This window comes from Chaetura pelagica, unplaced genomic scaffold (assembly GCF_000747805.2).
Source record: "Chaetura pelagica isolate M959 unplaced genomic scaffold, ChaPel_1.0 scaffold3, whole genome shotgun sequence".
Lineage (NCBI taxonomy): Eukaryota > Metazoa > Chordata > Aves > Apodiformes > Apodidae > Chaetura > Chaetura pelagica.
The window spans coordinates 2,729,743-2,743,805 of record NW_009952974.1 but is presented as its reverse complement, the minus strand read 5'-3'; the positions used below and the strand labels follow the sequence as shown (position 1 = coordinate 2,743,805).

General features: G+C 38.9%; 1 protein-coding gene across 5 annotated transcripts in view; it reads right to left on the bottom strand.

Annotated features, from left to right (window-relative positions):
* The window catches only part of CLASP1 (cytoplasmic linker associated protein 1), a 156,519-nt gene that overhangs the window by 49,764 nt on the left and 92,692 nt on the right, over positions 1-14,063 (bottom strand). For 4 of the 5 annotated variants that reach the window (XM_009996037.1, XM_009996040.1, XM_009996039.1 and 1 more), the window contains one exon: positions 1,941-2,044. In XM_009996037.1, the coding sequence (XP_009994339.1) occupies positions 1,941-2,044 (104 nt within the window). Of the gene's footprint in view, positions 1-1,940; positions 2,045-9,193; positions 9,302-14,063 lie in introns of all 5 variants that reach the window. The other variant, XM_009996036.1, reaches the window with a different exon arrangement.

The window sequence follows — 14,063 nt, the reverse complement described above, 5'->3', positions numbered from 1 at the left end:
ACCAAAGTTTCCATCACCCTTTGAGCTCTTCCAATAGATCCAAGCACTAATTCCCAGTACAAACACTGGTTTTAGGCCGAGTCCAGTTCTCAAACAGAAGCAGTGGATCAAACGCGAGTTGTACACAGGGAGTAGATATCACAAAATGCCCACTGTGTTTTGTTTAAACTATTTGGCTGAAGCCACCTTTAGAGAAGCTCTTTTCATCTCCTACTACAGGGGAAAGAACACTCCTCTGAAAACAAGGCTGCTGGCTAAAATTTGGCATCACATTACTCTCTCAAAAGGAGCCTGAACAGAATTTGTTAATTGCTTGTTGTGAGAAGACAACCAAGAAAAAAGAGCAAATTGGGGTGGTGGGAAAGAAGGGGACAACAGGATTGCATTGCATCCCCTGAAGTCCTATAAATTCAGATTAATCAAGGAAATCAGTAGCACCACTAAGTTCCCAGGCTAGACTTACGGATTTCTCTTAAGTGTTAACCCTTTAACATTCTAGTATAATGCTATTTAGTTCAAAAGACAGTATTTAAAAGAGAAGTCTGTAAATCTAGCTGAAAATTAAGTCACACCCAAAGAGATCTCAGTGATCAGCAGTGAACTGAAACACTGAGTCTCTCCTCCCTCAAGAAACCTGTATTTAGCAACTGCTCATATTCTGGGATACACCCAATTTCATTTACACACACAAACCATCACCTGTAATTATGTCCTGAACTACTCTGGTAACAAACTTGAGGTGCTGAGAGCAGAAACTGGCTCACAAGCTGTTGTATTCACTAATGAAAATGACCGCTAATGATTCAGTCCACTAAATGCAACAGTGCCTTCTATTATATGATGTCTTATCTCTGTTTTATTTACAAATACTTTTTTAAACAAAAAAAGTAGACTTTGTAAAAAGTGACATTTCTTTAGGAGTATTCTAATAAATATCTAGAAATGGAGGTGACATGAGCTGGGTGATAATCAAATACAAAAAGAAAAATGTTAGCAATCCTTAAGGAAAGTGCACTAGGAAATGGAAAAAGGACATCTATCAAACTCTGGGGAGATGGTTCACTCTCCATTAAGAGAGGTCAAGATAATCTGTCTCAAGACATCACTCCAGTCCTACTCTCAGCTCAGTTCTAGAGCTGGAGAAGACCCAAGGTACCCTTGTACCCAGCTAATGCAGTAAAATAATTGCACCTGCCTCTACACACCCTCTCCCTGAAATACTCAAGGTAAATCCAAATTCTTATCTTAACACTTGTCGTTTGAAGAGCAGAAAACACTTTCTGGGTTGTAGCTGGGAGATATTACAGTACAGAACAGTAAAACTTTAAAAAGTGACAATAAATTTACTTGGAAATGCACTGTTTGAGAGTACTAGCAGCAAACTAGACAAATACACTCCGATTTAAGTGCATGAGATGGTACCAATTGCAGGCAAGTTTTGAGCTGATCCGAATATCTAGTCAGGTGCAAACACAGGACAAAAATCTAATACAGGACAAGAACTTGTGAAATTCTCAGTTCTTGTTAAAACCTGCTCAGAAATCAACACTAACAAAGAACACTGCTTTTCTGACAAAGTTTTCATGCAAGAAATAGGATTGATGGAAATCCCTGACCCCATGGGTGCCAAGCACCCCCCAGTGCCACATGCATCCTCAGACAGCCCAAGTGAAAGACAAACAGCTGATCCAATCCATCCTGTGGCTCTAGCATGGAGCCACAGCAGCCTGCTTGGTAACAACTGTGGAGAACTAACGTGGAGTAAGGACACAAATATTGCTGCCTGTTTAACCAGAGACACAATAGCAAAAGGTAACTAACTCCACAGCATCAGATACTGGCACAATCAGAACAAAGCTATTTAGAAAGAGGAGAACGTACGTACAGGTAACTTTAAGCCACTTTCCAGTGCCGGAAGCATTTTGTATTTTTCCTCTTACCAGTGCATCAGCCACAGCAGCCTCCAGATCTGTGCTTGTGCTCAGGACTCGCATGGCATTCACAGAAGCAGGCATCCTGCCTGGCTGGCCGAGTCCAAACCGGTCTGCACAAAAGACAACATTGAAAGGGACTATTAAATGAATTCACATTCACTTGGAATCCTAATCAGGTGCCTGAGCAGCTCTCCCCACAGGCTCTGGGAACTTGCAGTGCTTTTCCATTAAATGCTCTTTTATCCACAGCTCTAGAGAGTTTGCCATTAGAGCAAGAAATAAACTATTGTTTCTTGGGCCCCAGAGACAACTTTGAATCCTCAGGGCAACTTTTCATCTATTTATTTATTTAAGCTGGGAAGCAGCTTTTGTGTTTGTTTTTACACAGAAGTTGTTTCAAAGTTTCATTTTAATATCAGAGGCAGACATGCTGGTCCCAATCTGGCTCTCTCAGAAGTCAAGAGTAAGTTTCTCATTAACTTCAGAGAGAGAATCATGCCTGGCGTCAGAACATGTTAATACCCAAGCACTCAGCCATCCTGCAGCTTTTTCTCAAGCAAGGAACGCAAGACTAGTAGCACCAGATTAGCTTGTATTAGGTCTCAAGGCTTAACCAGTAAAAGTTACTCCACTACACCCTACAGTATATAAAAAAAGGTTTATTATTCGCTTCTGAAGCGACGCCAATTTGTTTTATTACTGTTCTTGAGAAGCAGTTTAAATGCCATCTAAAAGCTCTAAGGAAAAAAATCAATTTTGATATATCATAATCAAACAATATCATTTTTCCCCCTTTGAATTTGATGGCAAAGCTCTCAATGGCATCCAGAGCCACAGAGTTGAGTTCAAAATGGCATTTACACTCCTAATATTAATTAGTTGCCCAGTCTCCCAGAAAAGTTACCAAAATTAGTTTTTTGAGCAAAGGCCAAGTGCAGAGAGTCAAGCTAGCAGGGGTATGACAAAAACCAATGACTAGAGCACCCCAGGCCAGGCTCTGGCAGCAGAACCCTAGATGGGGGTAGATCAGATGTCTGGTCTGTAAGCAGCAAAAGACTGGGTTTAGCATTCCAAGTTTTTGTTTCCATGTGAGTCTGTCATTGCTCAAGAAGGCCTGAGAGCACCCTTCCTAGGACATACCTCACGCCTGTGTCTCCTGCATCCACATGTGGCAGTAAGAATTTTGCCAGCAAATTCAGTGGTGTGCAAATCAAGCTGCATTAACCCATTTAATAGACCTCCAGCCAACTCATGCTGGAGGCAGTCATCAAACACCAAGGGAGAGGGATCAAACCACAGAGGTCTCTCATTAATTCATCTATATTTACTTTAACAAAGAAACTGTACTGTTTATCAAAATGTGTAACTATACTGTGGATTTCCACTAAACTAAGGCCAAATATAATATTCAGCAGCTTACTGTATTTTGGGGGAGAAAAGCATTGCATTTATCACAGATCTTCAATGCTTTCTTCTTTAAAAACCCAATGCACTAAAATATCTTTTAAGGATTTCGCTCACACATTATTTAAATCAGAGACTGATGTTTGCCAGTCCCCTGTCCTAACTCCAAAGCTTTATCTGAGTGTTTCATAGATTAACCTACTGAGGGGAAATAGATTTTTAAAATATGAAGTATTTTGAGGGGAAAGAAACAAACCTCAGGAGCAGTACTTATTTAAAATACAAGTGTTATAGATCAAAATTTACTGTTTCTCAGAGTTATGCACCCAGACAAGACATTTCAGATTTACAACAAAAACACATTTTCTACAAAACACAAGTGAAAAAAAAAAACAACTTCTTAAAACTACTGCCAAAAAGTAATTAAATCATGACATTTCACAAAGAAAATAAAGTTGTATGCGTTATTACTATCCCCTTTTTTAATGCACTTCAGTTGAAGAATCATTTCAAATATTTAGGAGAAACAAGACTTCACCCCCAAAATAGAAAGGTCTGTACTTTATCAGAAGCACAGAGAAGATGATAATGCATTAGGTCTGATTGAAACTGAAGATATACACTACAAAGATGTACAGAAGACAGGTATTTTCCTAAGAGTAAATGATATCTGGTACAGTACAGTATAAATGTGGAGAGAAATTCTGGAATCAGTTTTATATTTAGAACCAACTCCGTGACATCACTCAAGTGTTATGGAGATCAGAATTTGGCATTAACTGTAGAAATACCACAGCACCCAAAAATACCAGTCATCTGTTTTTACATTAATTTAGTATTACATTAGAAAAGGGAAGATAGTTGGTTTTTTAAAAAATGAAGAACAGAATGACAAATTAATTCAGTTGTAGATCAGTTTAAATACCCAGCATAAATAAAGAAAACGGAGCTTTTTTAACAAATAAAGTACAATGTAGCATGCTGGCTTTTATCTGTCTCCATGGCTATCAGGAATTTTCTGTAATACTTTTTCTAGTGACCTTTAAATCCTTAACACCCAAATCACTCTGGGCTTCTCCCCTAGACACTGCTGCCATACCTGAGTGCAGAAGTTAGACCTTAGGAGAGATCTCAGCATCTCTTTAATATGGGGCTGGGAATATTTGGCTCCAGGAATAATTATCAGTAAAGGTGAGCCCAGTGTTACTGGGCAAGAAACAAGAACAACATGCTCTGGACACACTCTCTTGTCTCCCTGACTAGATTCATTATACTTGTTCCAAACTTGATGAAATTTCCTAACCACCATTTTTTGCTCAATTTTGCTATTTTTAAGGACTCAAGCGACCATATACAATTTGATTACTCTTTGTACCAAACCACAGGAGTCAAGAAGTGACTATCACATGAAGTTGAAAGCAAGCAAAGCTTCAATCTGCATTTGAGCTGACGTTTGTTTGATTTTTAAATGTATTTATTTTTTAAAATAAAAATTCAAATTATCACTTGGAAAAATTCCAAACAATCAAATCAGCTTGCATCATTTCTGCTGAGTAACCAGAAAAGGGAAATGTTTTGAGAGCTTTAGAAAAGTGACAGCCATTTAACTAAACCTAAGAGAAACAGAACATATTTTTTGCTCTCTACTTGAAGGGGGTTAATTATATAACTTTCAGTATCTCTAATTCTTTATGCAATCTTAGCCTCCAAACAAATACTGAAGCTTTTATTCATCTCCGACATTATCTTTGTCCCTACAACTCAGTTTCTATTGACCTAAAGCTAGAAGCCCTCATTCCTTTAAGACTCCCACTGAAATATCCTGATTCCAAAGGGAGTTAGTTACAGGTTCTCCACAACTGCAAATTCAGCACAGGGGTGGGGAAGAAGCCACTGGAATTTGCAAATTTCTCTCATTATACATAAGCAATAATCTCCTGATGCAAAGCCTGGTGAAATTAATGGAATCCTTTTTTCAACAACTTTCATGTACTTTGGACAAGGCCTTTAGAATTATATGAAGGATGGATCAGCACTTGTTAACCTCCAAAGTTCATTTTGAAAGCTCATCAGTGCTTAATTTTTGCTGCTCTTCTGTATTTTGGAGAGGATCCTGCAAAGCACTTTCATTAACAGAGACAGGAGTCCAGAGTATTTAGTAATAAATGGGATGAATAAATAGGATGAAAGCCACTGGGATCTGGTCCTAGGCATTGGGAACTGCTATACTGCTAAAGAGGAAGTAAAAACAGAAGTTGCAAGTACTCTGCATCAGTCAGGATTTAGCCCTTGCTGCACAACTGATCCAATTTACAGGAGAATTGAGAAAACCCTGGATCACCCTTTGTTAAAACGTTGCTTACAATGTTCCTAAAATACATAAAATTAAAAACATCCAATAAATTAAATTCAGAACAAAAAGCCACATTGAACAAAACAGAACAGAAAGCCCCACAGTGGTGAGAAGCACATGCCAAGTGCTGGCTGATGCACGTGACAGCAAATGTTAAGATGGTGTAAAAACAAGACTACGGATAAGAAGCGGATTCATGCAGTTAGCGCTTGTTCACCTGACTGCCCAACAGAATCAGCAGTGGAGAGAGCACTAGTGGACCTGGAATGACGTCGAGAAGCTGCAAGTAGAAGGAATGGCAACACCCACAGGATTAACACACATTGAACCCGAGACAGAAAATGCCACAATCCAAAGGGGATGCATGTGACCGCTACCGGCAAAGGTGTTTCGTAGTGACAGGGAAATGACGCTGTGTATGGATGCGTAACAGATACAGTGCAAGCCCCACAGTGACGCCTCCGCCTGTGGGTCCCCCCCCTTTGCCCCAGGACCATAAACATGATGCATGACAAAACCCATTTGTAACAGTCCCAAACCCGGTGCAGTTCAGCAAAAAAACCCAGTGCGTATCAGTCACATTCCAGACCCACAGATCTGGAAGATGGCCATCATGAGAACATGGAGCACACATCTACAGAGCAGGGTTTAGATGTGTCTGATCTAAACCCCAAAGTGAAGCCATGATGAATGGTTAGGAATTGTGCTTGCAGGTATTTTTCCACAACATTATAGCCTATGCATAAAAAAAACAAACAACGTTAACAAAGAGAATGAGTAACCACAGAAGTAGAAAGAGTCATACAGGGACGTCAACCAACCACTGCATATAGGTCTTCAGGCTGAGGGGTTTTTTTCCAAGTAAACACATGTACACACATACAGCTGTTGCTACTACCAAAAGTCTCTTGCTTTTAACAAATTTTGCATACATGTTTCTTGAATCTAAGTACATACATGCACAGAAAATCTGAATATGCACAAGACACCAATCTAGAACTACACCACATGTATACAAACTGTTAATAGCAATGGAGCACACAGGGTAGCAGAAGAGCTGAAGCCAAATACACTTTCCACTTCAATTCCCTGTTGTCAGCAGCACATGAATCACAAAATGCCTTTGGAGAGTTCTTGGATTCAGCAGAAAGGTAAGTTCTTTATGAAAGCAAATAGAAAGCTGGTCCAGCCACTTCCAAATAACAGTTTTGTTTCTTTAAAGAGGTTTTCCCCATGTCTAGCAACGACATGCTCACCTAGCTCAAAACAACTGACCCGAGAAACTGATTGCTCATTTAAGCAATTCATCACCACAGACTCACTGAAAGCCTTGTTGCTTTAACATCACTACTAGTACTGTCAAGAAACAAAAAAAATAAAGCAGATTCACCTTCTAATACAAATAGGCTTTGTCAATTATGCATATATGTGTGCAATAGAAAAATTGTTAAGTCTTCAGTTTAAGGCTAAGCATTCATAAACACAAATACTAATAATATAAAATATAAAATAGAAATCAGGTAAGAAAAACAAAATTTACATTTTTTTCCCCACTGTGAGAGCTTGGCTAAAAGCTATATAAAATATGCAATGTGTTTTTTTAACTATGGAGAACACATGCATTTATTCAAGAGAACAATCCTACTGACACCATAAGTAACTCCTGAAAGATTTGCATCTCTGCCAGGAGGCAGAATATAGAGTGTCTCTTCACTCGTGTTTTCTAACTGAGGAAGTGAGATGTTTGGTGCACAGATATGCATAGCTGCACAGCAGCCCCAAAACAGTGCAGAACAATTTGCAAGGTCAGGATGTCAGCATTGCTATTGACCATAATACCATTAAATGCAAGAATCCTGTCATTCACATATAGCTAGCTTAGGTATAATTAATATACAAGTTACTCTTTATAAGCAAAAACAGACCGTGCACATTAGGACTATATTATCTTAGCATTAATATAAGGTTAATGGCTTTTAGAAATAATGTAAAAGAGTCATGCTGTTTGGCTTAAATTGACCTATGTAAGTTTCTTTCAGATGAATTACATACTACATAAATTCATAAATGTGTTTTCATACAAAATGCTTTAAGGTCAAACAAGAAAAAGACAACAGCTAACACCTATACTGGGTTCCTATTACATTGATACTTCCTCCTCACCTTACCTTAACGACTGTGAATACCAGCGTCTTTCTAGAAATGCATTAATCATCAGGTAATATCATTACTTAAGATGAAATGGTTTGAACTTGTTACAATGATTTTATAAGTCACTACAGTTCCAAATAATGAAGTTTTGAACCCAAAAGCCTAGTATTAACTTTAAGATTCCACTCTACAATAGTAATTTTGCCAGTGATTTCATATGGATCAAGACAATGAAACGCTCTCCACTGACAGTGTTCAAAATTGAGATGAATAACCGAATCTTTTAAACTTACATAGTTACTGTCATTATTATTCAAAGTAATTATATTAATCAAGCATGAGAACTGAAAAATTTTGCATATCTGTCCATGTTCTTCATAACTTTTTCTCAAGATTGTATTAAAGTTGCAGAATTAAGCCTAGAATGCTATGTTCCTCCTACACACTGCTTCATATACCTGCATTTTGTCACTATGTAAAAAACAGATCCTGTAATAACATTCTTTGGCATTGATGACATTTCTCACTTTTAATACCACATGCACAGCTATGAAACTACCACATAAATAAAGAGGGCCTGGAGACCAACTACATTTCATTATGTCTGAGATGACAAACAAATTTTTCATACAAGTAATGTACTTGGGTTGAATATATGGTATGGTATTTGATCAGAATCATTAACTATCCTGCTGTGCAGAAAAAAACTTCTGCATGTGGTAAAAGATTTTCTATTTGTACTGTACACACTTCACCTGCACAATAATGATGCTCCTCTAAAACCTCAACATTTCCATTAATTTAGGCTGCTTGACAAAGTTTCCTGCAAAATGGTACATGCAATTTGTTAACTGAATATTGACAATGTGTGTGAAACCTCTACAAAAAAGGTTCTGTACCTATTGGAGGATTTAGTATAGAAATTATACACTGCTATTGCACTTAGCTGTAAAAAATCAGATCATGAATAATTAGAGTCACTCAACAAAAGGCTACAATGCTACTTCACTGTGACCTAGAAAACAGAGGCTTGCTCTCCCACAGATTTCCATCACAGTGCTGTAAAGTGAAGCACAGCAGCCCCATATAAGCTGATTAAATAAAACTAAAAATCACTAGTTTAGTTTGAACAATTTTCATAGTAGCAGTGAAATGCTGAGAACTAGAATTGAAGCATGCAGAAGAAAACGGAAGGGAAACAGGGTTGGAAACAGGGAGTGTGCCAGGAATCCAACAGAGGACAGGAAACAAGCTCATTCTACCTAGTAGTGTCTTGAAAGGGCAATCAGAACAAGGGAAAAGGAGAAAAAAAAAATTGACCCTTAAAGCTCCAATGCCTACAGGTACTCACCAAGTGGAGGAAAGCCCCGAGCAGGGCTTGTATCTCGACTGCTCTCACGGCTGGTATCGCGGCTGCACCCCTGACTCATGCTGGGTCGGGGGATACGACTGCTCCGTGCTAGCATGCAGCATGGAGAGTTTCAGAGAAGGTGAACAAGTTTAATGAGGACAGAAAGCTCAAAGTCAAGTCACATTTCTGTTAGTTACGGTCATTATGGTAATAATTATAATTTGCAGCAGCCTGCTCAGGCTCTTTACAAACCGACTACCTTACACACTGAGCTGTGTTTGGGATGGGAAGTTTCAGCAGCATTACACATCTGGTTGACAGCCTGCCCTTTCTTAAGCAAACCAAGTTTTGTTAGTCTAGTAGAGCAGGAACCTTCAATCATTTAGGGAAACTCTACTCCTACAAAACATGCAAAACAGATGAGGCTGAAAGAAACCCTTCCAGAATATTTTGTCCTTCATTAAAAAGATAAAACACCCTTCTGGAATTAAACAGCAACGTTTTTAACCAGGTCAAATTTGATAAAGTAGTGACAACACCAATATGCTATTTTCACATGGATTTGCCTTTCACAAAGATAGTTTTGACTTGAACAAATATCCTAATGAAAAAGGTGTATGGTACAGACTTGCAGAGATTTATTTCTCCAATGAAAGACACTGGGAAAAAGCATTTAAATCCTGAACAGCTGAAGGACAGGTTAAAAAGTGGTTTGTATTTTAAGATTGTATTTAAGCAGCACCTTCAGATCTTTAACAGAAGCTGTCTAACTTCCATGCCGCAAACCTTGTATTTATGGCTTTATATGCATATAGCTTGAGACATATGCATACTTAAGGGAAGCTTTAAACTACATTCTTTACTTTGGCAAAAGACTCTTATCTGTGGTCTGGCAGCTATCAAGTGCTCAGTTTCCCTCAGCCTAATAAGGCTCCTGCCTATCAGCCATGTCACAGGAACTCATCATGCACACACTTTGTTTAGCCAAATGCCAAGTAGAAGAGAGAAGATGAAGCTGCTTTAATAGTAAAAAGCAATCTCACTGACTTCAGCTGAAGTTTTGTCCAAGTAGGAAAACCAAAGCTAGGCCCTCAGAAGGTCACCTAACATCAAGGATTTGAAATGTATAACTTTCTAACATGAGCAATTTCAGTATTGAAAACTGGATTATTCCTCTACAAATTCTGTGTCATTTTGATAAGAAAGACGTTTGCAGAAAGTTATTTACTAAGCTTTATGCCCAGTGGAGAATACAATGTTTTCTTAGGTTAAAGAATAGCAGTTAATTGTAATGAGTTTACCTTAAGGAATGTAATAAGGAGAGGGATTTCCTTTGCCATTTGGATAAAAAGAGTAGCATATTTCAAGTGTCATGAAATACCGTTAAGGAGTTTTGTCATGCACAAGGTCAAATTTAATTTACCAGCTTTGGTGACAATGTAGCAGAGGCACTTGCATAGAAGATGAACCTGCTCTGCACTAATATGTTAACAGAATCCTCCTATTTAGACAAAATAGTGCTATTTGCATACCTCAGAGTATATATAGTCTTATAAATCTCTATTGCTTTGTGTACTGAACTTAAATGCCTAGACTTAAGCTAATAAAATTCCCCTACAGGGCTGCTGTGGGCTCACAGACACTGGAACTATTCCTGTCCTTTCAAGCACAACAGTACAGAACAAAATAGAAACCTTCACATTTAAGCTTTAAAATTGAGATCTGGACTACTGCCAGATCCTTGGTTTGTCAAATCCCTCTCAGTTTTGTAAAATCCAGCTCATATCTCTCAGATAAATTAATGGTTCTGATGGTTGACCTTTGATGTCAGACAATACAAGATGAGGTATTGACCGAGTTGATTAGATCACTGTAGTGTCTAAAACTTCTGAGTGGGTTAGATGGTCTTATAATAAATAAAACAGACTAAATAATATGAACTGGATGAAATTAGGGTCCATGAGTACAATTATTCCTTGTACACCTGAGGTGGAAAAAAAGCTGACAGGTGAACTACAGGTGAAAATAACTCTGTAAAGGCTTCCACACAAATACTTGATTGAAATTGAGGATTCTAAAAGCAAACTTCTCATTCTTGGGTCTTGTGCTTATATGTAAATAATGGCAGCCTGCACATCAGGTTTGCACAAGCAGTTAGTTCTTTACGTAGAGAAGATCTGTCAATCTTTTCTATAATATAACCTTACCAAAACTAGCAAATGCTCTTTGGAGAGGGAGAGATGTGAATGATCGAAAAGAACTGATGGATGCAGACAGTACATTATACTTCCATAACAGCTAACAGCAGCAACATGAGGTATGACAAAGATGCACTGGATGCAAAAATGCAACTGGATGAGAACAGACTAGCAGGACAATGCTGCAGATGAAGCACAATATTGACTGCACAGAGCACCCAAACGCAAATGCTGGGCACTTTATGAGTAATGGTCAAACAGAAGGTCTGCATGTTACTGCATACAGACACAAAAGCAAGGGGGGGGGGGTGGTAAGAGGGGACTGAAAATAAACCAATTGATGAGTCGGTTGTGGCTCCCAGGCACCTGCCCCATTTTTTTTACTACGCATTGTGCAACTTGATTGAAATTGAGGATTCTAAAAGCAAACTTCTCATTCTTGGGTCTTGTGCTTATATGTAAATAATGGCAGCCTGCACATCAGGTTTGCACAAGCAGTTAGTTCTTTACGTAGAGAAGATCTGTCAATCTTTTCTATAATATAACCTTACCAAAACTAGCAAATGCTCTTTGGAGAGGGAGAGATGTGAATGATCGAAAAGAACTGATGGATGCAGACAGTACATTATACTTCCATAACAGCTAACAGCAGCAACATGAGGTATGACAAAGATGCACTGGATGCAAAAATGCAACTGGATGAGAACAGACTAGCAGGACAATGCTGCAGATGAAGCACAATATTGACTGCACAGAGCACCCAAACGCAAATGCTGGGCACTTTATGAGTAATGGTCAAACAGAAGGTCTGCATGTTACTGCATACAGACACAAAAGCAAGGGGGGGGGAGTGGTAAGAGCGGACTGAAAATAAACCAATGATGAGTCTGTTGTGGACTCCCAGGCACCTGCCCCATATTTTTACTACTGCATTGTGCAGGGAAGACTGGATATCAGCTGTTCAGAGTATTTTTTTTGGAGCACTGCCAGCAATGTTGTCATTTAGACTAGTCTTTTGCACCTTCACAGCCTGCCTTTGCAGTGGAAACAGAATTGTTAATTTCAGAATTCCCTATCTCTTAAGTGAGTAGTAAAATTGATTAAAAGGAGTAGGCAGGATAAAAGCAGACATTGTGGCCAAAGACAGTTCTAGACTTAGCACCTAGAACAGGACAAGGATGTGCTGCTTTCAATAAAATCCCAACCTTCTAGATGTGTTCTGTACTTCTAAGTTTAATCCATTTCATCTGGAAAGGCTGAGCAGTTGGTACAGTTCACACCATTATTAAAACCCACTGTTAGGCTGTTTTACACCAGTGGAACCAAACAGATGCAAATACCAGCAGCAGAACTCACCCACACCCATTTACCAATCTACCACTTGAAAGAAACCTGTGTTTCATTAGGGTGTGATTTTTAATGACTCTTAAGTGGAGACTAAAAAATACCAGACGCTTCCTTTACATTAACACAAGCATTTTAAAGAGCCTACAAATGCTGCCTAAACAGCCAAAGGAAACCTCTGCAGCGGGATACACCCAATAGGCAAGTCAAGAACTGCCTTCAGCTTTCCAATAACCACACAGCGTATTCCGACCCAGAGTGCTGCTGCATGAAACTGAGAGGCAGAAGTGCCTGCTCCAATTTTTGGAGAATTACAACTTCAAATCTCTCACTCCTTTCAGATCCAGATGTGCCACATGATCTGATGAGCATCCAACAGAACTTCAAGTAGATAAACATTGAATCCATGGGAAATGGACATAACCTTTTTGGGGAAATCTCCTTCAAAGGGCCCAAAGAAAAGCTCAAGACTAAGTGGACTATACTCTTCCTTCCCCAGCAGACTATCACCCTATAAATCTCCACCAAGCAGACAGCAATGGCAAAGTTGAAAATGCCAAGGACCACAGGAGGCCTGTAGAGGTGACCATGCAGGACCTCAGCATGCCAAATGTGCCTCCTTGTGCTGCCTCTTGGAAAACAACATACTACTACAAGGTTTCCAGCACACAGAAGGAAAATACTTCTTGGATACCTGTAGTCATCATGGAAATCTAAGCTAACAGCAAGGTCCTGATACTAAGGGGCATCCACATGCAGAAGCTCTATTAGCTTGCCACTGCTCCAGAAGGGCCTGAAAAAAAGTAGCACTCAGGGATCCACTCTCAGTGTGCTTAATCTTGTAGCTGGAGCAATGCTGTGTGTGCAACTCCCAGACACCCCTGCAAAAACTACTCAAATCCATAGGTGAGTTATGAACAGGATTCAGGAATTACCCATGTCTAACAACCTGATCTGCACAATGGTTAAACATCTGCTACACTGCAATATGACCACAGGCTCAAGAGATGTTTCTGCCCATTGTATAAATCAAATATGTATCAAATACATAAAGGCTAAAGTATTGAGTGTATACTTGATCTCACATGTGTGCTTCTTGGATCAGCCTGAAAAGTTCTACTGACATATTCAGGAACATTTAGGAAAGGTGAGTGGGAGTCTATATTATGAAATGAACAAATGCAAAAAGCATCAATGAAAGACAGGGACTGAAGCAACACAATAAGAAAGCATAAAATACTGTTAGCTACTATCTTATAAAGTAATAAATACAATGGAACAATGGTATAAAGATGAAAGCTAAAAAGACATCTCCATCCAAGTCAATA